Source organism: Schistocerca cancellata, chromosome 3 (genome assembly GCF_023864275.1).
Source record: "Schistocerca cancellata isolate TAMUIC-IGC-003103 chromosome 3, iqSchCanc2.1, whole genome shotgun sequence".
Classification (NCBI taxonomy): Eukaryota; Metazoa; Arthropoda; class Insecta; order Orthoptera; family Acrididae; genus Schistocerca; species Schistocerca cancellata.
Genome location: NC_064628.1, coordinates 80,329,134 through 80,356,851, shown reverse-complemented (window position 1 = coordinate 80,356,851; position 27,718 = coordinate 80,329,134). Strand labels below are relative to the sequence as shown.

The window sequence follows — 27,718 nt, the reverse complement described above, 5'->3', positions numbered from 1 at the left end:
GAAACATTTCTACAGAATATTCAGAGAAAATATAATGGGTTATCGGCCTCCAAATATCTGCTTCAGAAGAACAAATGGATCTCTAGAAACAAACATTACAGAAAATTGCAATATTCTTAATGGATACTATGACACACTCCTCAACTGTGAGAAGCCCAAAGACAAATTACACTTCACAAAAACACTACCAAACCCAGACTCGAAGCCGCCTACAATCACAGAGGTAGAGGAGGTTATAAAACATCTAAACGACATCAGAGCCCCAGGGGAAAATGGCATTATTGCTGACATCTGGAAACTTGCAGCCCAAAATATTACAAAGAAAGTTTATAAAATTCTCTTGGAAATATGGAGCACAGAGAAAATTCCACGGGAATGTAAATGAGCACTGATTCACCCAATCCACCAAAAGGCAGACAGGACAGATTCTAATAATTCCAGAGGGATCTTATTATTACCGGTCACTTACAACATTCTGTCCAAGGTGTTACTCAACAGACTGGAAACACAAGTAGATACAAAGATACGTGAATACCAGGAAGGGTTCAGAAAGGGAAAAATCCTGTATTGAACAAATTTGGAACCTGCGAACATTCTTGAAGGTCAGACAGGAAAACAACAATGTAGTTACGTTTGTGGACTTTAAGAAGGCCTTTAACTGCATTGGCAGGCAGGCTCTCTTTGACACACTAGAAGAGTATGGAACAGATCGAAACACTAGGGCACTGATAGAACAGACGCTCACAGACACAACATCCAAAATAAAAATTTTGGAGAAATCTCAGAGTCTTTTGAGTACATAAGGGACCAGACAAGTAAATGTTCTCTCACCACTTCTATTCAACATGGTCCTGGACAAAGTTAATAAGCAGTGGGACGAAAAAGGAAAAGGAATTCAGTTAGGAAGAACGCATGCAAAAAAACAATCATAAAATGAAACTTCATGGCAGATTAAAACTGTGTGCCGGAACGAGACTCGAACTCGGGAGCTTTGCCTTTCGCGGGGAAGTGCTCTACCAACCGAGCTACTCAAGCACGACTCACACCCCGTCTTCACAACTTTAATTTGGGCAGTACCTCGTCTCCTACCTTCCAAGCTTCACAGAGGTGTAGCACTTGGCATCGAAAGGCAAAGGTCCTGAGTTCGAGTCTCGGTCCGGCACACAGTTTTAATCTGCGGAACGTTTCATACCAGCGCACACTCCGCTGTAGGGTGAAAATTTCACTCTAGAAACATCCCCCAGGCTGTGGCTAAGCTATGTCTCCTCACTACCCTTTCTTCCAGGAGTGCTAGTTCTGCTAGAGGTTCTGTGAAGTTTGGAGGGTAGGAGACGAGGTACTGGCGGAATTAAAGCTGTGAGAAAGGGGCGTGAGTCGTGCTTGGGTAGCTCAGTTGGTAGAGCATTTGCCCGCAAAAGGTAAAGGTCCCGAGTTCGAGTTTCGGTCCAGCACACACTTTTAATCTGCCAGCAAGTTTCGTATCAGCGCACACTCTGCTGTAGAGTGAAAATTTCATTCTAGAAACACAATCATAAAATGCTTAGAATTTGCAGATGACTTGACAATACTCGGGAACAACAGAGAAGAAGCGCAAGAAGTCCTGGAATATTTATATGAAGTCTCTCCTAAAACGAGGTTACAGATATAATACGAGAAAACACAGTACATGGAAAGAAAGAGCAATACACAAGTCATGTACACAAAATACGGATTAGTTAACAGAGTGGAAAAATGCAAGTATCTTGGAGAATACATAGATATAGGGGGATCAAACAAGGCATTAAATACAGAACGAGCAGAAAAACTGCAGAAAGCGTACAAACTTACATAGACGCACTACAGTAAAAGAAACATCTCAAGACAGACGAAACTCAGGCACTACAATACTGTTGCACTACCAGAAGCCCACTGTGCATCAGAAACGACCACAATCGGGGCATGAGGCACCACAGAGACACAAAAGGTAGAGCGTAAAATCCTTCGAAAAATTTTTGGGGCAGTACATAGAGATGGTGTGTGGATGAAAATGCCAACCAAAGAACTGTACGAACATACAGACAGACTCATAGATATAATCAGTGACGTCGGTTAGCATTATTTGGGCATATACACCACTGAAGAACACTAGACTCACTAAGAGGATTTCTGATTTAGTGAAAGGCTCAATCAAAAAAGAAACCAGCTGGTTTCATGAAATAGATGACCTAAGATAAGCAGGAGTGGATAAAGAAATGACAAATTAAAGAGAAAAATTCAGAAACAAAATTATGAACTCGAAATTTGAAGTAAAAGAAAGAGAGAGACCGCGCAAATTATGGACAGAACGAAGGATACACGAAGACAGCAAAGAATGAAGAGGTTTTGGGAAGAGAAAAAGGAGAAAACATATAAACTGAATAATCATGTAATATTTAAGTTCTCTAAAAGTTCCTAACCGATTTACTGCTAATTTTCGGACTGACAGGCTAATTCGAGAGTTTTCGTAACAACGTTAAAAAGTATCTTGTCTTTATATACTAGTAGTAATACAGATAAGACATATTTACAAGTATATCTTTAATTTATTAAACTGTTTCAATGGCTTGAGTCTTGTGGAACAATGATGTGATGGAAAGTTGGTTAACGAAAGTTCCCGATTGTCGCCGCAGGTCCGTCCCGCGGGCGCTGGACTGGTTCACGTGGCTGTCGTGGTTCCGGTTCGGCAACGAGGCGATGTTCATCAACCAGTGGGCGGGTGTGCAGCACATCGACTGCTCCGGCGCCGTCAACGACACCTGCCCCTCCAGCGGTCACATCGTGCTCGAAATGTTCGACTTCAACGAGGTCAGTGTGTAACCTCCCCCTCGCTTATCGACTTTAATGACAGTGAAAAATTAAACCGCGTGTACCTAATGGAAATTTGGGAAAGACAATCGTCAACGAAGTTAATTTGTCGGTAAAGAGGGAGGAAAGGGTTACATCTAAATGAAAGGAAAAATGCTAATGAAACTGGTGGAAATTAATTTTGAAAAGGGGTAAAGTTAATAAAGAAAGTAAATGTGCGGCCGTTACGTTAACAGTTAACTAGCGGTAATTAGATATTTGAGATTTGGGGGAAATTACGGTCGCCAGTCCTACGGACAATTACTCTAGTAACTGAAAAAGAAAGGTTATTACACATATAATTAGCACTGGAAGTGTGGCAACTGAAGGTTGACACGAGTAGTGTGAAAACTGAAAGTTTGTCAGAAGTAATAAATTTCGCTACACTCTGACTTAATTTAGCAAAAGAATTAATAAAACCGGAAAATCGAAAGTTAATTTAGTGACTGAAGTTAATAGTGAGCTTTCTTTCTGAAGCACATCGAAATTCAGTAAAATATGGTTAGTCTTGGACTACCTCAACAATCATTTCAAAAGCTACTTGAATCTACGCAATTTAGAAAGAAGAGATTTAACTTTGAACTTGAATTAAATGATTCTGAACAATTAACAATAGTAAAATTTAGTACGTACCAAGCTGAGCTGCAGTCACAGGTAAGCTAAAATACGGTAACAAAACTCGCACTCTCAATTCGTGCTAGTGTAATCTAACTATTGTAGCCAGCTATGAATACTTTAACTGAACTTTGAAATTAAAGCAGCGAAATTGAATTATTTTACTTTAATGCTGGCGTTTGAATTTCAACGACACTCGGGTTCATTTCGGAAAAGGAAGGGACCCTGCTTGGCAATGCAATTGGGACAATGAGCAACAAAGGTTCATGCTAAGTTGCTGTAATTTTGCGAGGCAAATGGAACAATTTTAAAATTTGAAAAAGCTGAGGTCTGCCATACAGTTCTAAAACTTTACGTGCTTCCAGTCTTCCTTGTTGGTTGATTGAAGGTTTGAAGCCGTCGATCGAGGAGGTGGCGACAGTCACTCATTGTCGGCCATCGCTGTTGCAGAAGCTGGATGTTGGCGCACCTTCTTCTCGACACGGTCACCAGGCGAAACGGGCTCTTGATGTGCGCCAGATAATGCTTCCCCTCCGCGACACCATGTCAGAAACTATCATCGCAAGTCGAGCGCAATTACGTGCTGCCAAACCCCGAAAGCGCGGCAACTCGCGGGAGCTTCACACAACACACCTGCTCCACTCGCTACTCCAGCCAGACTCTCTCTCTGCCCGCGCTCCACGCGACAGAGTTCCCACTACCAAAGATCCTAAACACTTTCGTTCTCCACACGACCTATCGATGTATTCGTTCGATAGCACAGTTTTCCCTAGGCCAGACCCAGCGTATAAATACAAATAATATTCACAAAACAAACCAACTATACATCGACATAAATGCATATATATATATATATATATATATATATATATATATATATATATATATATATATATAGTAAAACAATTACAATATATAAAGAGACAGAAACGTTATATATTCAGGTAACAAAAATAAGGAAAACAAATTTATAGTACAATAGATGGAAATAGGAGGATATGCATTTCCGGCGTTACATGTGCATTCTGCGTTTACACCACTGGCGATCTGCGCGTTCATGCAGGCTCTGGTCCACTGTCACTGGCGAGTAAGGAGTGCTGCAAGAACGCTGTGATGCATTCCGTCTGTAAATAATTTTAAAACACTGCCAACAACAACAGTATGTAGAACAAAAATCAAACAACAGCTGCATGTCAACCATCTCTTATTTATTTTTCTTTCAGCTACCAGTTTCGGCACTTCACTGGTACCATCCTCAGGCCCCTGTGTTTTAGAACATCAAAAAGAATACGCACTAAGGTTACAAAAGTAATGGTATACCTCCTAATACCATGTCGGGCCTCATTTCGCCGCCGGCCCGTGTGGCCGAGCGGTTGTAGGCGCTGCAGTCTGGAACCGCGCGACCGCTACGGTCTCAGGTTCGAATCCTGCCTCGGGCGTGGATGTGTGTGATGTCCTTAGGTTAGTTAGGTTTAAGTTCTAAGTTCTAGGGGACTGATGACCTCAGAAGTTAAGTCTCATCGTGCTCAGAACCATTTGAACCTCATTTTGCCCAGCGTAGTGTAGCAACTTGTTATGGCATGGGCTCAGCATATAAGTTCCCTGCAGAAATACTGAACCATGCTGCGTCTAAAGCCACCCAAAACTGCGAAAGTGTTATGCTGGATTTTCTGCATGAACTGACCTCTCAGTTACGTTGCATAAATGCTCGATGGGTTTGATGGAAAGCTATCCAGATGGCCGAATCATTCACTCGATTTGTTCATAACGTTCCTCCCACCAATCGTGAACAATTATAGTCCGGTGACATGGAGCACTGTCACCCATAAGAATTCCATCGTTGCTTGGGGACATGAAGCCCACGAATGGCTGCAAATGGTGTCCAAGTAGCCGAACATAACCATCTTCAGTAGATGATCGGCTCAGTTCCATTTAAACACAGCCCACAGCGTTACGGAACCACCTGCAGCTTGCACAGTGCCTTGTTGACAATTTTGCGCCCCAATCGAAACCTACCATCAGCTCTTACCAACTGAGGGCGGGACTCAGGTGAACGGGCCACGGTTTTCTAGTAGTCTAGGGTCCAACCAATATGGTCACGAGCTCAGGAGATCGCTGCAGGCTTTGGTCGTTCTGTTAACAATAGCATTCGCGTCGGTCGCCTGCTGCCAAAGCACATTAATGCCAAATTTCTCCGCGCTGTCCTAACGTACACGTTCGTCATACGTCCCACAATGGTTGCTGCTGTTATTTCTCGTAGTCTTACTTTTCTGTTAACACTGACAACTCCAGGCAAATGCCTCTGCTCTCGGTCGTTAAGTGAAGGCTCCGGCCACTGCGTTGCCCGTGGTGATAGCTAATGCTTGAAATTTAATATTACTGGCAGATTCATGACACTGTGGATCCCTCAGCATTGAATTCCCTAATGATTTCCGAAACAGGATGTCCCAAACGTCTAGTTCCAACCACTATTCCGCGATCATAGTCTGTTAATTGCCACCGTGTGGCTACAATCACGTCAGAAACCTTTTCGCATGAAATACCTGAGCACAAATGACAGCTCAGCCAATTCACTGCCCTTTAATTCCTTGTTTTCACGGTACTACCATCATCTGTATCCGTGCATATCGCTAGCCCATGGCTTTTGTCACCTCAGGGTAATGTATTGTGTCTCTGATACATAACACAAGGTAATTATACAGATTCAAAACAAGGCCAGTAAAGGTAATAGCCTTTATTGTACGTTTTGAGTTGTTTACCACCATTACTGGTCCTGCTTCGTATCTGTATTATTATTTTCTGTTTTACACCAGACGCACACTGTATACTTGTTGATGTTCTAATACAAGGGACCTGAGGACGACACCAGTGAAGTGCGGAATCCGGTAGCATAAAGAAAAATTAAGAGGAACAGACTGACCTAAGGATGTTATTGGTTTTGTTCTACAAACTGTTCGATCAGCGACTGTCTCGAGTCCGTGATGGAACCACGAACAACCAACAACATCCGTCTAACCACGAAAGCGGAAATTTATTATTACCCCTCTTATGACAGTCAGGTATACAGGGGATGAAAGCCAATGGAATGGTTAGCGTTGGGCTACGTGTGAGATAGAAAGAAGAGATCAAAGTCTGTACTTACGTATGTATGAAAAGAAAAGCCTGCACAAGTATTCAGATCCAGTCACCATCTTACGTAAGTGATTGCTGTTGACACTACATCCTGCAGGAATATAATAATTCCCCCAGATACGTAGCTGTGTCCTCCACATTCACATTGACCTTTATTCAGGGTGTACAAAAATGTGTAACAAACTTTAAGGCTACATTACTGTCATCATATCATTAGAAAAAGTTCATATGGACATGGATCCAAAATTCCTTCGTTAGATATGTTCCTAAGGATTTATTGTTTACGGCACAAAAATGCAACATTTATCAAACACATTTACTTGTATGAAAGGATTTGTTGTTCATGAATAACAAATTACATATTTACCAAACACACTGGAAACTAACCGCATGTTTGCTATCGTGGGACGCTTAACTCATGTATAAGTTACAGGACTGAATCACTATGTTATGCAAATCACACCTAAGGGCGTTTATACTTAATCTGTACGGGGTGTTATAGCAGCCTTCCAATGGCCCTGATGTAAATCCCATATGGGGTGACTAGTGCCTCATACATTTTATTCATTAACTTAATTGATCACAGTTCCCCTCTAGAAATGATGATGGGAAAGGATTCTGGTGAGCATGACTGTTTAACAGACAAATACCATCCCAAAAATTACAATAATATTTATTTTCTTTAAATGGAACAGAAAATTTATCATGAATTCCTACAAGGAACAATCATGTATGTGAACGTAAGCCAAACATGTAAACAGTTAAACAGTCCTAATCTGACAGAGGTATTGGCAAGAATCTAGTATAAATGACACTGCATGGAATAGAGTGTGCTTCTCTACTATGAGACAGAGCAAGCGCAAACAACAGATGAAATGTATAATATCGGTACACACACAAGTGGGTAATCGGATCCAGTACCACAATATCACTTAAGCAGGCAATGTCGTTCTACAGCTGCAACAACTGGGGCCGGCCGCGGTGGCCGAGCGGTTCTAGGCGCTGCAGTCCGGAACCGCGGGCTCCTACGGTCGCAGGTTCGAATCCTGCTTCGGGCATGGATGTGTGTGATGTCCTTAGGTTAGTTATGTTTAAGTAGTTCTAAGTTCTAGGGGACTGATGACCTAAGATGTTAAGTCCCATAGTGCTCAGAGCCATTTGCAACAGCTGGGAAACCTCAGTTCGAATTTTGGGCAGCTGAAAAATTAACTGAAACACTACATGTCGTATCTGGTAAAGTAGTAAAGCTCCAAGCGCTAATAGAAATCAATGAATGTCAAGTCGTTATAGGCACTGAAAGCTGGTTAAATTCGGAGATAAGTCGAGCCGAAATTTTCGCTAAGGGCCTAATCGTGTTTAGCAAGGATAGGCTTTATGCAGCTGGCGGCGGCGAGTTTTATTGCTGTTTGAAGTAGTTTATGTTGTAGCGAAATAGTTGTAGATAGCTCCAGTGAGATAGTAAGGGTAGACGTCATTCTTGGGAACCAGAATAAAATAATAATTGGATCCTTTTACTGACCTCCCATGTCAGATGAAACTATTGATCAAAGGTTCAAAGAAAACATGAGTGTAATTTCAATCACGTAGCCGACTCATACAGTTATAGTTGATGGTGACTTCAATTTACCCTCGATATGGTGGCAGAAATACATATTTAAATCCGGAGGCATGCATGAAACATCATCTGAAATTGTGCTAATCGCATTCCGTGAAAATTTTTTCAAGCAATTAGTTCATGAGCTCAGTCGAATGGTAAACGGTTGTGAAAAGACACTTGCCCTCTTAGCAACAAATAATCCGAGATGATAACAAGCATCAAATTGGATACAGGGATTAGTGAACAAAGAGTTGTCGTAGCAAGAGTGAAAATCGTAATTCCCAAATCCACCAAAAATAAACGAAAAATATATCCGTTTAAAAAGCAGATAAAAATTCGCTTGAAGCCTCCCTGATAGTCGCCACTCCTTCCAAAATAACAATGTAAGATTAGACCAGATGTGGCTTGAATTCGAAGAACTATTATCGACAGCAGTTGAGAAACTTATACCAAATGAATTAACAAACGACGGAACTGATTCCCCATGGCACATAAAACATGTCAGAACACTGTTGTAGAAACAACGAAAAAGCATGCCAAGCTTAAATGAACGCAAACCCCCTAGATTAGCGATTCTTCACAGAAGCTCGAAATTCAATGCGGACTTCAATGTGAGATGCTTCTAATAGTATTCGCATCGAAGCTTTGCCTCAAAACCTCTCAGAATGGCCAAAGAGATTCTTGTCGTACGAAAAGTGTGCTAGCGGTAACACAAAGTCGATGCCTTCTCTGCGCGATAACAAAGGAAATATTATTGATGACAGTGCTCCTAAAGCAAAGTTACTAAACACGCCTTCTGAAATTCCTTTTCCAAATAACACGAAGTGAATATTTGAGAATTAGAATCAATAACAGCTGCCAACATGAGTAATTTAGAAGTAGATATCCTCGGAGTAGCGAACAACTTTAATCACTTAATAAATGCAAGTCTTCCGGTCCAGGCTATGTACCAATTGTGTTCCTTTCAGTGTATGCTGATGCAATAGCTCTGTACTTAATAATCATATATCAGTTAGGTTCCTTTCAGAGTATGCTGGTGTAATAACTTCATACTTAACAATCATATACAACCATTCGCTCGACGAAATATCCGAACTCAAAGAATGGAAAGTTGCACAAGTCACACCGATATTAAAGAAAGTCAATAGGGGTAATCACTACATTACAGCTCATATCACGAACAGCGTTATGCAGAAGGATTCTGGAACAAATATTGTTTTCGAACAGTATGAATTATTTCGAAAAGAACGGTTTATTGACACATAGTCAAAACGGGTTTAGAAAAGATCGTTCTTGTGAAACATAATTAGCTCTTTACTCACACGATGTGTTCAGTGCTAACGACAAATGATTTCCAGGTTTCTGACACCATACCCCACAGCTGGCTTGTAATCAGATTGCGTGCTTATGGAATATCATCTCCGTTATTGATGTTGTGGTCTTTAATCCGAAGACTGATTTGATGCAGCTCTCCATGTTACCCTATCCTGTGCAAGCCTCTTCATCTCCAAGTAATTACTCCAACCTACATACTTCTGAATCTGCTTACTGTAGTCATATCTTTTCTTTCGCTATGATTTTTGCTCCCCACAGATCCGTCTAGTACTAAACTGGTTATCTATTGATGTCTCAGAATATGTCCTGCCCACCCGATCCTTTCTTCTAGCCATGTTGTGGCACAAATTTTTTTGTTCCCCAGTTCTGTTTACTACTTCCTCACAAGCTATGATCTACCCATCTAATCTTCAGCATTCTTGTGCAGCTCTACTTTTCAAAATCTTCTATTGTCTTCTTGTCTGAACCGTTTAGCGTCCATGTTTCACTTCCATATATGGCTACACCTCATAGAAATACTTTCAGAAAAGACTTCCTGACACTTAAATCTGTACTTGATGTTAACAAGTTCTTCTTCTTTAGAAACGCTTTTCTTGCCATTGCCAGTCTACGTTTTATATCCTCTCTATACCGACCATCATCAGTTATTTTTCTGCCCAAATAGCAAAACTTATCTACTAGTTTAAGTGTCTGGTTTCCTAAGGTAATTCCTTCAGCGACATCTGATTAAATTTGACTACATTCCATTACCCTAGCCGATCGGTGTGGCCGAGCGGTTCACGGAGCTTCAGTCTGGAACCTCGCGACCGCTACGGTCCCAGGTTCGAATCCTGCCTCGAGCATGGATGTGTGTGATGTCCTTAGATTGGTTAGGTTTAAGTAGTTCTAAGTTCTAGGGGACTGATGACCTCAGATGTTAGGTCCCATAGTGCCCAGAGCCATTTGAAACATTACCCTTGTTTTGCTTTTCTTGAAATTCAGCTTATATCCTACTTTCAAGACCCACTCCAGTCTCGCCTGTGCGACTGGATTCGTGATTTCCTGTGAGAGAGGTCATAGTTCGTAGTAATTGATGGAAAGTCATCGATCAAAGTAGAAATAATTTCTGGTGTTCCGGAAAGTGGTATTATAGGCAATTTGCTTCTTATTTATACAGACGATTTAGGAGACAATCTGAGCAGCCGTCTTACGTTGTTTGCAGATGATACTGTCGTTTATTGTCTTGCAAATTCATCAGAAAATAATTACAAAACTATTTATATAAGGTATCTGTATGGTGCGAAAAGTGGCAATTGACCCTAAATAATGAAAAATGCCTTTGTATGAGTGCTAAAAGGAAACCGTTAAACTTCGGTTAAACGGTAAATCAGTCATATCTAAATGCCGTAAGTTCAATAAAATACCTAGCAATTGCAGTTACGAACAACTTAAATTGGAAAGATCAAAAAAAAAAAATGTTGTGGGGAGGGCGAACCAAAGACTGCGTTTTATTGGCAGGACAGTTAGAAGATGCAACAGATCTGTTAAAGAGGCTTCATAAACTACGCTTGTCCGTCCTCTTTTGGAGTGATGCTGCGGGTGCATGATCCTTAGGAGATAGGCTTAACAGAGTACATCGGGAAAGTTCAATGAAGAGCAGCACGTTTTGTACTATCGAGAAATTGGGGAGAGAGAGCGGCGGATATGATGCAGGGTTTGGGACAGGATTTATTAAAACAAAAACATTTCTCTTTTTGGCGGGATCTTCTCAGGATATTTCAGTCACCAACTTTCTCCTCTGAATGTGAAAACATTTTGTTGACGGCGACCTACGTAGGGAAAAATGACCATTGTAATAAAATAAGGGAAATCAGAGCTCGCACTGATGCGTTTTTACCGGGCACTGTTCGACAGTGCAGTAACAGAGAATTATTGTGAATGTGGTTCGATGTCTTCTTTGCCAGGCACATAAAAGTGATTCGCAGAGTAACCAAGAGGGTGCAGATGTATTACCGACAGTTCGGCGCAAGGCGGTGAGCTGATGACGGCTGCTACTCGTGGTCGTTGGGAAGCATAGAGTTGAGTTCCGCCTTGGAGGTCGATCGAAGCGCGTGCACGTAAACAACTAAAGTGTTTGTGCGGTTGGCCGGGCAAGTAGAGAGACGGATGAAATTACTCTGCAGCAAGGGCGGCAAAGTACGCGACCGACTCCTGTGGCGGTCAGAAACAAACTCTCTCTTCCACCCCGCGCCCAGAGAGCGACCGCTCCGCTTGTGCAGAACTCGGCCGATCTCCGCAGATAAATAAAGCTTTCGAGCATTGTGGCTTTAAAACAACTTAGTATAGACTCCCACTACTGTACTCTGTCAGCCTAGGGTGGCGACAATACCGTCAGTGTCGTCGTAACTGCCGTCTGCTCCACGTCTGCTGTGCAGCGAGCTACGTTAATTTAAGTATTAACCGTATTTTTCTTACTTGTCACTTCTTCCGTTTGTTTTTGCTTTTAGGAAGCTATAATTGTCGAGTTCTAGCAATAGTGTTCCATAGATTTCGTGTTTGTTTTGAATACAGTCACAGGGAGTCCCTTTAGTCAACCATAGTGCCAGTAGTGCTAGTGTTTGTTTTCATTACAGTCCAGAGACAGCTAGTGCTATTTTCATTGTTTTCTACAAGAAGTGTCTAGCAACCACAGTTTAGTCAACTATTAGACGCCTTTAGTGAATTAACAGTCTAGTTAAAAGTTCATTAATTCTCTACAGTAAATTGATTTCTTAGGATGGGTAGTATGTGTGACTGCAGTGTACGGACGCAGGAGGAGCTGACAACCGTTCGCGAACGGCTGAACGTGTTGATGGCCGCGGTCAGCCGTCTTCAGGCTGCTGCCTCGGAGTGTAGCGGCAGTGGGGAGTCTGGTGCGTCGCATGGTACACCCTAGGTGTTACATGCTTCACCCACTGTACCTGCTGTCGAGAAATCTTCGCGGGTACCGGGCGCGGTTGGGCCACCCTCTCCCCAAGGGGAGTGGCGGGTTCAGCGGCGTTCGCGGCGCACGAGGCGGAGGGTCAATGTGGAGGCTGGCCGTGTGTCATCACCCGCTCTGCCTGTGAGTGGACATGTGGCCGCTCCTTCAGCAAGGTCCGAGTAGGCACACGGGGGGAGGGGTTTATTAGTGATTTGGAGCTCCAATGTTAGGCAAGCAATGAAGCCTTGGGGAAATAGAGTAAAGGTCGGGGAAGAAGGTGAGTGTTCACTCTGTCTGCTTGCCGGGGGGGGGGGGGGGGGGCTCATCCGAGATGTGGAGGAAAACCTGCCGGCGGCGATAGAGAGCACTGCGTGCACCCGACTGTAAATTGTTGCTCATGTCGGCACCAATGACTCCTCCCATCTGGGTTCAGAGATCATCCTCAGTTCGTAGAGGCGGTTGGCGGAATTGGTGAAGGCGGTAATCCTCGCTCGCTGGGTGGAATCTGAGCTAACTATTTGTAGTATCGTTCCCAGAACCGATCGCGGTCCTCTGGTTTGGAGCCGAGTAGAAGGTTTAAACCAGAGGCGCAGACGATTCTGCGGAGATCTGGGGTCCAAATTTCTCGACCTCCGCTATGGGATGGACAAATGTAGGGTCCCCCTGAATAGGTCAGGCGTGCACTACACGCCGGAAGCGGCTACAAGGGTAGCGGAGTACGTGTGGAGTGCACATGTTGGTTTTTTAGGTTAGAGAATGCCCTCCATAGGATCGACAAGACGCCTCCTGAGACGCGGCAAGGTAGGAGTAGGCAAAATGCAACAGGGAATAACAATATTAATGTGCCAATAGTAAACTGCAGGAGCGTCTATAGAAAGGTCCCGGAACTGCTCTCATTAATTAACGGTCACAATGCCCATATAGTACTAGGGTCAGAAAGTTGGCTGAAACCAGACGTAAACAGTAATGAAATCCTACACTCAGATTGGAATGTATGCCGCAGAGACAGACTGGACATTGAAGGGGGAGGCGTGTTTATAGCGATGTTGTTGTTGTTGTCTTCAGTCCTGAGACTGGTTTGATGCAGCTCTCCATGCTACTCTATCCTGTGCTAGCTTCTTCACCTCCCAGTACCTACTGCAACCTACATCCTTCTGAATCTGCTTAGTGTATTCATCTCTTGGTCTCCCCCTACGATTTTTACCCTCCACGCTGCCTTCCAATACTAAATTGGTGATCCCTTGATGCCTAAGAATATGTCCTACCAACCGATCCCTTCTTCTGGTCAAGTTGTGCCATAAACTTCTCTTCTCTGCAATCCTATTCAATACTTCCTCATTAGTTATGTTTTATAGCGGATAGAAGTGCAATAGTATCGAAGCGATATAGCGATAAGAAGTGCAATAGTATCGAAGGAAATTGACGGAGATCCTAAATGTGATATAATTTGCGTGAAGGTCACGGTTAAAGCGGGCTCAGACATGGTAATTGGATGTCTGTACAGGTCCCCTGGCTCAGCAGCTGTTGTAGCTGAGCACCTGAAGGATAGTTCGGAATATTTCGAGTAGATTTCCCCACCATTTTATAGTTCTGGGTGGAGATTTTAATTTGCCGGATATAGGCTGGGAGACTCAAACGTTCATAACGGGTGGCAGGGACAAAGAATCCAGTGAAATTTTTTTAAGTGCTTTATCTCAAAACTACCTTGAGCAGTTAAACAGAGAACCGACTCGTGGCGATAACGTATTAGACCTCCTGGTGGCAAACAGACCCAAACTATTTGAAACAGTTAACGTAGAACAGGGAATCAGCGATCATAAAGCGGTTACTGCATCGATGATTTCAGCCGTAAATAGAAATATTAAAAAAAGTAGGAAGATTTTTCTGTTTAGCAAAAGTGACAGAAAGGAGATTACAGACTACCTGACGGCTCAACGCAAAAGTTTTGTCTCAAGTACAGATAGTGATGAGGATCAGTGGACAAAGTTCAAAACCATCGTACAATATGCGTTAGATGAGTATGTGCCAAGCAAGATCGTAAGAGATGGAAAAGAGCCTTCGTGGTACAACAACCGGGCTAGAAAACTGCTGCGGAAGCAAAGGGAACTTCACAGCAAACAAACATAGCCAAAGCCTTGCAGACAAACAAAAATTACGCGAAGCCAAATGTAGTGTGAGGAGGGCTGTGCGAGAGGCGTTCAATGAATTCGAAAGTAAAGTTCTATGTACTGACTTGGCAGAAAATCCTAAGAAATTTTGGTCTTTTGTCAAAGCGGTAGGTGGATCAAAACAAAATATCCAGACACTCTGTGACCAAAATGGTACTGAAACAGAGGATGACAGACTAAAGGCCGAAATACTAAATGTCTTTTTCCAAACCTGTTTCACAGAGGGGGACTGCACTGTAGTTCCTACTCTAGATTGTCACACAGATGACAAAATGGTAGATATCGAAATAGACGACAGAGGCATAGAGAAACAATTAAAATCGCTCAAAAGAGGAAAGGCCGCTGGACCTGATTGGATACCAGTTCGATTTTACACAGAGTACGCGAATGAACTTGCCCCCCTTCTTGCAGCGGTGTACCGTAGGTCTCTAGAAGAGCATAGCGTTCCAAAAGATTGGAAAAGGGCACAGGTCATCCCCGTTTTCAAGAAGGGACGTCGAACACATGTGCAGAACTATAGACCTATATCTCTAACATCGATCAGTTGTAGAATTTTGGAGCACGTATTATGTTCGAGTATAATGACTTTTCTGGAGATCAGAAATCTACTCTGTAGGAATCAGCATGGGTTTCGAAAAAGACGGTCGTGTGAAACCCAGCTCGCGCTATTCGTCCACGAGACTCAGAGGGCCATAGACACTGGTTCACAGGTAGATGCCGTGTTTCTTGACTTCCGCAAGGCGTTCGATACAGTTCCTCACAGTCGTTTAATGAACAAAGTAAGAGAATATGGACTATCAGACAAATTTTGTTATTGGATCGAAGAGTTCCTAGATAACAGAACGCAGCATGTCATTCTCAATTGAGAGAAGTCTTCCGAAGTAAGAGTGGTTTCGGGTGTGCCGCAGGGGAGTGTCGTGGGACCGTTGCCATTCACGATATACATAAATGACTTTGTGGATGACATCGGAGGTTCACTGAGGCTTTTTGCGGGTGATGCTGTGGTATATCGAGATGTAACAACGGAAAATTGTACTGAAATGCAGGAGGATCTGCAGCGAATTGACGCATGGTGCAGGGAATGGCAATTGAATCTCAATGTAGACAAGTGTAATGTGCTGCGAATACATATAAAAAATGATCCCTTATCATTTAGCTACAAAATAGCAGGTCAGAAACTGGAAGCAGTTAATTTCATAAGTTATCTGGGAGTACGCATTATGAGTGATTTAAAATGGAGTGATCATATAAAGTTGATCGTCGGTAAAGCTGATGCCAGACTGAGATTCATTGGAAGAATCCTAAGGAAATGCAATCCGAAAACAAAGCAAGTAGGTTACAGTACGCTTGTTCGTCCACTGCTTGAATACTGCTCAGCAGAGTGGGATCCGTACCAGATAGGGTTGATACAAGAGATAGAGAAGATCCAATGGAGAGCAGCGCGCTTCGTTACAGGATCATTTAGTAATAGCGGAAGTGTTACGGAGATGATAGATAAACTCCAGTGGAAGACTCTGAAGGAGAGACGCTCAGTAGCTCGGTACGGGTTTATGTTGAAGTTTCGAGAACATACCTTCACCGAGGAGTCAGGCAGTATATTTCTCCCTCCTACGTATATCTCGCGAAGAGACCATGAGGATAAAATCAGAGAGATTGTAGCCCACACAGAGGCATATCGACAATCCTTCTTTGCACGAACAATACGAGACTGGAATAGAAGCGAGAACCGATAGAGGTACTCAGGGTACCCTCCGCCACACACCGTCAGGTGGCTTGCGGAGTAGGGATGTAGATGTAGATGTAGATGTAGATGTAGATGTAGATTCCTTCCCACCAATTCCCGACGGTGATTGTAAATGTGTGCAGACATAACAGTTGAGCAGCCCATCACTGTTTCCGTCAGAACTTTGCATGGGTAGCTTTCTAGCGACGGGCGCCAACGGAATGTGATTATTACGTTGCTACGTATTGCGCGCCGTTCAGTCGGCTGTTCTGTTGTGCTCGACAATCATTTCTCCGAGACGTCCGAAACAATAGCACAGATGTGGCACCAAGATGGCGTGTTCCTGCCGAAAACATGAGGTTTCTGGAAGAAAGCTGCCCCAGCCGTTGTAAAAATAGGGAGTGTCGGTCTGTCAAGCCCCGAGACCCCTCATCAAAAGACAAAGCCGTCAGCCACGGGTCGAGGCTCTGTCTGCAAATTCCCAGTGACCGAATGTTCCTCTCAACTTCTGACCGTTCACTGCTGTTGTAATTGGCCTCCGCATAGCCCAAAAGTTCTCACTTGTCCCCAACATGAAATGAACAGAATTACAATATGCTTGCATCCCACTCCCGATCATTTACAAGCTGGTACATAGCATCCGATTAGCTACTTTTCATGACAGCGTAACACAGTAGCGAAATGACATTACTTTGCGTGCATGAAAATTCAGAGCTTAGAAATGCAAGAGAGGCTGGTTTGAAGGCTTTTAATAACTGTATGAAGAGGCCAGAGGGCTTCTCGTCTTGTAACATTTACATTTACAGTAATTGCTCGAAATGACCACCTCCTGGTTTCATGCATCCTTGAGCCTGCATTCCATACTTCATCGTACATTGTGGGAAACTCCTAGTGTGTATCGTAAAGGGAAACTATGTTGGATTCAGATATGACGATTCGACATAGCGTGCAACGGATTCACCTAAACTGATCCACCTGTTCGGAAACTGTTTACCAAGATACTGGCGAACTAACCGTCTAAATTGAGGTGAAACATCATCGTGTATAAGCCACATTTGTCGGATGACGTCTAGAGGTACATCATCAAATAAAAGAAGCAACTCACGCCCGAGAAACTGCAGTAAAGTTTGCCCAGAGCTGTGTGGCTGAAAGAAGTATTGGCCAATGGGATGCTCATGAATGATTCTACCCGATACCTCGACGGTGACCTTGTTGATGTTTGTCTCGTTCTCGTAAGTTCAGAAGTGATAGGATAATTTAAGATCCCCTTATTTGAAGGGGTGATCATATCCGTGAATAATACGCACGCTACGAGCTGCAGAAACGTAGCACCCTGGCGTAACATGCATTGACAGAAAGTTATTCTTCACTGAAAGTCTGTCTTACTTAATTCTTGCATCTATTGAAGGTGATGTTCCTGGTTGTCATGCGATTAACGCCTTCCCTTCTCGCATTCCTCGTTGTACTAGTTAAAGGAGTTTAATCCACAGTACCAAGGACCCGTTTTTGAAGCTCAGGCGTCCGTACGTCACACAGTCTCACACCATCTCAAGCTCTCTTCCGAAATGAACCTTCCGGAAACATTGGTGGAGCACGAACATTCTTGCACAACCTATAGGCCTCCCAGGGTAACGTTCAGCATAAAGTTGACGTGCTGCGTCCGAATTCTCATCTCTTGGCCGTACGTGTAGTGCATATCCGTCATTTCATGCACAGAAGACATAATTGTGATGTGTTGTGATGGAAGCAAGCTCTAAAACAGTGCACCAGGCAGAATACTACTGCCACGATAAACTGTATAGAAGAAAATGGGGAAAATACACATTTGAGGTACATTACGCAACCACGAGTCACCACAGGAAATTCTTTTCGCACATCCCTCAAGACGGATTTTTTCGGACCCATGAACTTTTTGTAATGTTTTAATCTAAGGAGAAATCCCTAATGCTTCTGACATATGTTTTTATGCACCCTGGTTTTCTTTACTCCTCCCAAAATTGACTCAAATCCTATTCTTTACGCTCTATTGTGACATCACATCACTAACACATTACACTGACCCAAAACGTAAGCACTCTCCATATCTTGGCCCAACGCTTCTTTAACAGCCTTCCCTTTCCCAGCCAATGAAATTAGATCTGACATTTAATCATTCCTGTTTCCGCTCCATACCTATGGCCGGGTTTCCGTGCTAGTCACTGTTATAGTAAATCTGACGCCTCAAAGCTACCTCTCTCCCACCAAAACACTCTGCAGGACACCAATTAAGCTCCCTGTCTCAAATTTATCTATCTCAGTCTATTTTTGACAACTTAATACAGTCAAGTAAAGCAGCTTAATTCTGTTATAAGACTATCACTTTTCTTTTTTAAATGGAAATAATTTCTTTAAGCTTCAATGTACGATCTTATGTTCCAGTAATTAAAAAAATGCTTTATGAAAGTAGAGGAGAGCCATGTTTTGAGACAACTATCACTAAATCGACAAAACTGACGTTTCTACATCTGCTACATCTGCATGGTTACTCTGCAGTTCACAATTAAGTGCCTGGCATAGGTTTCATCGAAAATCCTTCAAGCTGTTTCTCTACCGTTCTACTCTCGAACAGTGCGCGGTAAAATAGGACACTTAAATCTTTCTGTGCCAACTCTGATTTCTCTTATTTTGTTATGTTGATCATTCCTACCTGTGCAGGTGGGCACCAACAAAATATTTTCGCGCTCTGAGTAGAAAGTGTGTGATTGAAGCTTCATGAGAAGATCCTACCACAACGAAAAGCGCCTTTGCCTTAATGACTGCCACCCCAGTTCACGTATCGTATACGTGGCGCTCTCTCCCCTGTTTTTCGATAGTACAAAATGAGCTGCCTTTCATTGAAGATTTTTGATGTCCTCCGTCGATCCTATCTGATGTGGATCCCACAGAGCACAAAATACTTCAGAAGAGGACGTACAAGTGTAGTGAAGGCACTCTATTTAGTAGGCCTGCTACATTTTATAAGTGTTCTGCCAATAACTCGTAGTCTTTGTTTTGCTTTACCCATGACATTATCTATGTGATAGGTCAAACATAAGTTATTCGTAATTGTAATCCCTATGTTTCGTCCTCAGTTTTAATTACCGTCCCCCGTGTCTATTAATGGAGAAATTTGTGTACCGTTTTGGCGTGGACCTGTGACTCTTCATGATCCATGTACTGTACATAAGAAACATCGCTTTCTGACAAATGTACGAGGTGCATTCAAGTTCTAAGGCCTCCGATTTTTTTTTCTAATTAACTACTAACCCGAAATCTATGAAACTGGCGTTACTTCTCGACGTAATCGCCCTGCAGACGTACACATTTTTCACAACGCTGACGCCATGATTCCATGGCAGCGGCGAAGGCTTCTTTAGGAGTCTGTTTTGACCACTGGAAAATCGCTGAGGTAATAGCAGCACGGCTGGTGAATGTGCGGCCACGGAGAGTGTCTTTCATTGTTGGAAAAAGCCAAAAGTCACTAGGAGCCAGGGTAGGTGAGTAGGGAGCATGAGGAATCATTTCAAAGTTATTATCACGAAGAAACTGTTGCGTAACGTTAGCTCGATGTGCGGGTGCGTTGTCTTGGTAAACAGCACACGCGCAGCCCTTCCCGGACGTTTTTGTTGCAGTGCAGGAAGGAATTTGTTCTTCAAAACATTTTCGTAGAATGCACCTGTTACCGTAGTGCCATTTGGAACGCAATGGGTAAGGATTACGCCCTCGCTGTCCCAGAACATGGACACCATCATTTTTTCAGCACTGGCGGTTACCCGAAATTTTTTTGGTGGCGGTGAATCTGTGTGCTTCCATTGAGCTGACTGGCGCTTTGTTTCTGGATTGAAAAATGGCATCCACGTGTCATCCATTGTCACTACCGACGAAAAGAAAGTCCCATTCATGCTGTCGTTGCGCATCAACATTGCTCGGCAACATGCCACACGGGCAGCCATGTGGTCGTCCGTCAGCATTCGTGGCACCCCCCTGTATGACACTTTTCGCATTTTCAGGTCGTCATGCAGGATTGTGTGCACAGAACCCACAGAAATGCCAACTCTGGAGGCGATCTGTTCAACAGTCATTCGGCGATCCCCCAAAACAATTCTCTCCACTTTCTCGATCATGTCGTCAGACCGGCTTGTGCGCGCCCGAGATTGTTTCGGTTTGTTGTCACACGATGTTCTGCCTTCATTAAACTGTCGCACCCACGAACGCACTTTAGACACATCCATAACTCCATCACCACATGTCTCCTTCAACTGCCGATGAATTTCAATTGGTTTCACACCACGCAAATTCAGAAAACGAATGATTGCACGCTGTTCAAGTAAGGAAAACGTCGGCATATTAAGTATTTAAAACAGTTCTATTTCTCGCCGCTGGCGGTAAAATTCCATCTGCTGTACGGTGCTGCCATCTCTGGGACGTATTGACAATGAACGCGGCCTCATTTTAAAACAATGCGCATGTTTCTATCTCTATCCAGGCCGGAGAAAAAAATCGGAGGCCTTAGAACTTGAATGCACCTCGTATTTCACCTTTTAAGAGGGTGCCTTATATAACCCCCTTTTAACCAACATTTCAGTATTTTAAACTTTCTTTAGTGAAAGTGATAAGGAAAATGATTTGTGACGCCTTTGTTTCGTCAGGAGCACAGTAGGAAATGCTATCATTTATTTAGCAGAAGCTATGAAAAATGTTTTCAGAGCTTAAATTTTAGCACAAGTTGAGAAATGTATTACGTCCTTCAACTTACAATTCCTTGATGATCTTAACCGTCAAAGTGGATAAATTTGAGACTTTAAGGAATGCTGAAGATAAGGTGGGTAGATCACGTAACTAATGAGGAGGTATTGAATAGGATTGAGGAGAAGAGAAGTTTGTGGCACAACTTGACTAGAAGAAGGGATCGGTTGGTAGGACATGTTTTGAGGCATCAAGGGATCACAAATTTAGCATTGGAGGGCAGTGTGGAGGGTAAAAATTGTAGAGAGAGACCAAGAGATGAATACACTAAGCAGATTCAGAAGGATGTAGGTTGCAGTAGATACTGGGAGATGAAGAAGCTTGCACAGGATAGAGTAGCATGGAGAGCTGCATCAAACCAGTCTCAGGACTGAAGACCACAACAACAACAAGGAGCACGTGCTTTCCGCCAATGGAAAACAAAGGAGGAAATACGATTTTGATTCACTATCTACACTCCGACACGCATTGTACTTTCATTTGTGGAGTGCAGACGTAAGTGTTGATACACATTCAAAGCGGTATGTTAATATAAATTCAACAAGGTAGTCTTGAAACTGCCCTACTCTATCCTTGCATGGATCGTGAGATGAAAGGGTTATGTTCCTTATGCTTGCTTTTGACTCGTAATGTGGAAACCATTACCCATAAATTATAGAATTTGCCACACCTGAGAAAATTTAGTTACGAATATGTACAAGGTGTCCTAAGAGTCGTTTTCCTCGTTTTTTTTCTGATGTTTCGACAGATATTTTTGCAATTTGTAACTGGAGTCACTCCAAACAAATACTGCTCAACACGTCTTTCATGGACGCCCATTGAACACTGGAAACGTCAGTTTGTTTCCCGTTACAAGTAAAATGATTTTTATACGGAATTCTATGAGGCCATTCGATAGAGCGATCCCAGTTTAGTTTAGTGCGATGATCTTTTTATCGATGTTAAACAGGGACAGCAAAATGGGAGGAACATCCAGCACTCCTGTACCGCCCTGGCCTGCGCTGTCCGCTAACGCCACGAAGCTACCCGTCGACAAAGAGCGTCTGAAAAATGTGACGAGCAGTATTTGTTTTGGCTGGCTCCAGCTCCACACTGAAAAAATGAAAATGCAAATATCTGCCGAAATGTAAGAGAAAATGCAGTTGACGACTTTTAGGAGGGACCATTGGCATATATGAGGGTAATTTCGAAGGTAATGCACACTGCGCATGAACGACCGTTCCGGCATCATTATCAAGGTGAAATCCATGTCAGCTGTGAGCGAGACTTTAAGCATGACGCTCGTATACGTATTTGCTAGTTCGCGTGTTAGTGCCGTGTGTAATTCAGTTTAAAATGGAAGCTCAAACTGAATCGGGATGGGTTACGCATACTGACCTGCATTTCTACACTCCTGGAAATTGAAATAAGAACACCGTGAATTCATTGTTCCAGGAAGGGGAAACTTTATTGACACATTCCTGGGGTCAGATACATCACATGATCACACTGACAGAACCACAGGCACATAGACACAGGCAACAGAGCATGCACTATGTCGGCACTAGTACAGTGTATATCCACCTTTCGCAGCAATGCAGGCTGCTATTCTCCCATGGAGACGATCGTAGAGATGCTGGATGTAGTCCTGTGGAACGGCTTGCCATGCCATTTCCACCTGGCGCCTAAGTTGGACCAGCGTTCGTGCTGGACGTGCAGACCGCGTGAGACGACGCTTCATCCAGTCCCAAACATGCTCAATGGGGGACAGATCCGGAGATCTTGCTGGCCAGGGTAGTTGACTTACACCTTCTAGAGCACGTTGGGTGGCACGGGATACATGCGGACGTGCATTGTCCTGTTGGAACAGCAAGTTCCCTTGCCGGTCTAGGAATGGTAGCACGATGGGTTCGATGATGGTTTGGATGTACCGTGCACTATTCACCAGTGGTGTACGGCCAGTGTAGGAGATCGCTCCCCAAACCATGATGCCAGGTGTTGGCCCTGTGTGCCTCGGTCGTATGCAGTCCTGATTGTGGCGCTCACCTGCACGGCGCCAAACACGCATACGACCATCATTGGCACCAAGGCAGAAGCGACTCTCATCGCTGAAGACGACACGTCCCTCCATTCACGCCTGTCGCGACACCACTGGAGGCGGGCTGCACGATGTTGGGGCGTGAGCGGAAGACGGCCTAACGGTGTGCGGGACCGTAGCCCAGCTTCATGGAGACGGTTGCGAATGGTCCTCGCCGATACCCCAGGAGCAACAGTGTCCCTAATTTGCTGGGAAGTGGCGGTGCGGTCCCCTACGGCACTGCGTAGGATCCTACGGTCTTGGCGTGCATCCGTGCGTCGCTGCGGTCCGGTCCCAGGTCGACGGGCACGTGCACCTTCCGCCAACCACTGGCGACAACATCGATGTACTGTGGAGACCTCACGCCCCACGTCTTGAGCAATTCGGCGGTACGTCCACCCGGCCTCCCGCATGCCCACTATACGCCCTCGCTCAAAGTCCGTCAACTGCACATACGGTTCACGTCCACGCTGTCGCGGCATGCTACCAGTGTTAAAGACTGCGATGGAGCTCCGTATGCCACGGCAAACTGGCTGACACTGACGGCGGCGGTGCACAAATGCTGCGCAGCTAGCGCCATTCGACGGCCAACACCGCGGTTCCTGGTGTGTCCGCTGTGCCGTGCGTGTGATCATTGCTTGTACAGCCCTCTCGCAGTGTCCGGAGCAAGTATGGTGGGTCTGACACACCGGTGTCAATGTGTTCTTTTTTCCATTTCCAGGAGTGTATATCAAAATCGAATCCCCACGTTGAAAGAGCCCAACGCAGATTCGCAACGCCGTGAGAGAGGTGTGTGGTGTGTGTGTGTGTGTGTGTGTGTGTTTGTGTGTGTGTGTGTGTGTGTGGAAATAGTGTAGAGGATCGCAGCACAGTAGCACACTATTGTTTCCGTTAAAGTCGGGTAAGCACTGATGACAAACTAACAAGTTTAAGGCCATCAACTGAAACATACAACACCTCTCAGGTGATTGTTGATGGCATTTTGAGAGACAATCCACAAAAACAAGTCAGGATATAGCGTATAGTGCCAAAATGCCTGTAACTTCAGTTTACAGAAATGTAACTAAAAAGCTGAAGATAAAAAAAGTTGCTGCCGGATAGGTTTCCGCATGATATGAGTGAAGACCAGAGAGCTGGTCGCAAAAGAATTGCGGAAGAATTGCTTCAACGTTGTCGAACAGAAGGAGAACAGTTTCTGAAAATGACTGTTGCACTTGGTGAAACCTGGATACGATGTTCCGTGGCAGAACTGAAGTCTCACTTGTCAGAATGGACAAGATACTTCTCTCTGCTCCGAGGAAAAATTCCGCCGCCAACAAGTAAAGGTGAAACTGACGATAAACTTTGCTTATAACATGAGCTGAATCGTAGCAACCTTTATAGTACACCAGCGAACGTCTGTAATAGGCGCGTACTGCAAGCTGTTTGTGGAAAAATTTTTGCACCATTGAAATTTGTCGAAAAAGCCCTGACACGCTTACACCTTATAAGCTCCCTTCGTCTTTGGAGATTATATGGGTTAATTAATGATTATAATGTTACATTCCTCTTGTTTTAGTTGACCGTGTACATCGAGACTTCGTTCATTGTTAAATGCAATGGTGTGGTACTAACTGATGGAAACGCATTAAGAACTGGTAAAATTTAATTTATTTCCTTTATCACACTGCACAAACATACACACTATTATTCAAACTGTGTGCCACTACTATTAAAAATAGAGATAAATCCTTAGCTATGCAACCGCCTTTGGCTCACGCAGCCTACACCTTCCACAGCCTCTCAACAACTGCCTCTGCTTGCGACTCTCTGCGCCACTGGGCATTGTCGCCCTCCAAAGAACAACCACTTACAGATACCACACACCAGTACCCTCACATCCCCACCAAAACAAAACTAGAGCTAGGTTACCTTTTGTAGGCCAGAGTGGCCGAGCGGTTCTGGGTGCTACAGTCTGGAACCTCGTGACCACTAGAGTCGCAGGTTAAAATCCTGCTTTGGGCATGGATGTGTGTGATGTCCTTAGGTTAGTTAGGTTTAAATAGTTCTAAGTTCTAGGGGACTTATGACCTCAGCAGTTGAGTCCCATAGTGCTCAGAGCCATTTGAACCATTTTTTTTTTAGGTTACCTTTTGAGCGTGCTCAGAAGTCCTAGCAAAAGTTATACAGTAAAAAATCAAAATTTGAAAATTACACTAATTAGTATTTAATGTCAAAGTAGTTGCAATAAGTATCTGAACCTCACAACAAATGACTTTCAAAATATAACTAATATTAATTAACCTTATCTCCATGCACATAAAACATGATCAATGAATATAGCAATTTGAAAATTATTTAATGCCAGCAAGAACTTTACACATAATTTACTAACTGTCTGTTAATCAGCAAGTAAAATGTAAAAAAGATCTCTTGTTGGAGATATCAAGCATATTAGTAAAGGTTACTCTTAATTACACACATGAATCACAGTAAAGAACATAATTGACACTAAGGAATGGAATCTGAATAAATGAGCCTGATTTTAAATAACCTAATACAAATGTAAAACCTATATACATAAAAGCATTGATACTATGCATCTGTCAAAACTACAGTTACAGGCATAAAACATTTTATCAATTAATTATTGAAATTTGCAAATTGGCACACAGCACACAGACTACTTATACAAAAATCAGTACATACCTTTAAAGAAATATTTTCCATTTACAACCAAGTTACATTGATTGAATCATTTATAAACAAAAGACATTTTGTTGGCTTGAGTACTCCGCTTTGGGGCCCTACCTATCAGCTGAGCAGAACTACCCACGATTTCACTAGGGGGAGTGGCACCGTCGCCGCTGAGAACTCACAAACAGTATACGTAACACAGCACTTGTTACTCTGCTTTTATCACTGTCCTATGTGTTGAGCTGGTCGTCAGACGCAGTTACGACGCCGCCGGAGACAGGAATATCTAGGAGCGGTAGTTACGCCCATGAAGAATGACTGCATTCCGCCGTACGGTTCGTCGTCGGCCTCGTTATGTTGACAAGTGCCGGATGCCAGTCAGCTGTTCGTGACGTCAGCCACTTCCTCCACTCCCAAACCGTAGCGCGCCGGGAGTGGAAGGTCATTGGCAGCCAGGCATGAAAACAATAAAATAACATTACGGCAGTGTGAGGTAACAAAAGACTAACGCGCTGTGCGCTTAGCTGTGCACTGTTGCCTGTTACCTGAAAAGCAAAACACACGCTACAAGCGCCGCCCCGTTGTCCACTGCTGCGCCTGTCACAGGACATAAGACAAAGCCACACGATATCAAACACAGAGAATAAAATGCATTCACTGCAGGTACCGACAACAGTCTTCAACATCTCACAATAGCTACCGGCCATTGTCCAAAGGTTTTCCATCAGTAAAGTAGCATATTTATATCTAAACTCGGTTCACTAATTGACACTTCCTTGTGATAGTTCAGGACACTTATACAACTTAATGTTCTCAACATGTTGTAGGCTATGATATTTTCCAGATTTAATCACTTCTACCCCCCCATTAACCATGGACCTTGCCGTTGGTGGGGAGGCTTGTGTGCCTCAGCGATACAGGTAGCCATACCGTAGGTGCAACCACAATGGAGGGGTATCTGTTGAGAGGCCAGACAAACGTATGGTTCCTGAAGAGGGGCAGCTGCCTTTTCAGTAGTTGCAAGGGCAACAGTCTGGATGATTAACAGATCTGGCCTTGTAACACTAACCAAAACGGCCCTGCTGTGCTGGTACTGCGAACGGCTGAAAGCAAAGGGGAAACTATGGCCGTAATTTTTCCCGAGGGCATGCAACTTTACTGTATGGTTAAATGATGATGGCGTCCTCTTGGGTAAAATATACCGGAGGTAAAATAGTCCCCCATTTGTATCTCCGGGCGGGGACTACTCAAGAGGATGTCGTTACAGGAGAAAGAAAACTGGCGTTCTACGGATCGGAGCGTGGAATGTCAGATCCCTTAATCGGGTAGGTAGGTTGGAAATTTTAAAAAGGGAAATGGATAGGTTGAAGTTAGCTATAGTGGGAATTAGTGAAGTTTGGTGGCAGGAGGAACAAGACTTCTGGTCAGGTGACTACTGGGTTATAAACACAAAGTCAAATAGGGGTAATTCAGGAGTAGGTTTAATAATGAATAGGAAAATAGGAATGCGGGTAAGCTACTACAAACAGCATAGTGAACGCATTATTGTGGCAAAGATACATACGAAGCCCACACCTACTACTGTAGTACAAGTTCATATGCCAACTAGCTCTGCAGATGACGAAGAAATTGAAGAAATGTATGATGAAATAAAAGAAATTATTCAGATAGTGAAGAGTGAGGAAAATTTAATAGTCATGGGTGACTGGAATTCGGTAGTAGGAAAAGGGAGAGAAGGAAATGTAGTAGGTGAATATGGATTGGGGCTAAGAAATGAAAGAGGAAGCCGCCTGGTAGAATTTTGCACAGAGCATAACTTAATCATAGCTAAAACTTGGTTCAAGAATCA

The 27,718-nt window shown here is 43.6% G+C and overlaps 1 protein-coding gene across 1 annotated transcript in view; it reads left to right on the top strand.

The window, feature by feature from the left end:
- LOC126176127 (protein white-like) overlaps window positions 1–27,718 on the top strand; it is a 297,207-nt gene that overhangs the window by 252,112 nt on the left and 17,377 nt on the right. Inside the window, exon 11 of the mRNA XM_049923264.1 lies at window positions 2,649–2,823. Coding sequence (XP_049779221.1) covers window positions 2,649–2,823 — 175 coding nt within the window. The remainder of the gene's footprint in view (window positions 1–2,648; window positions 2,824–27,718) is intronic.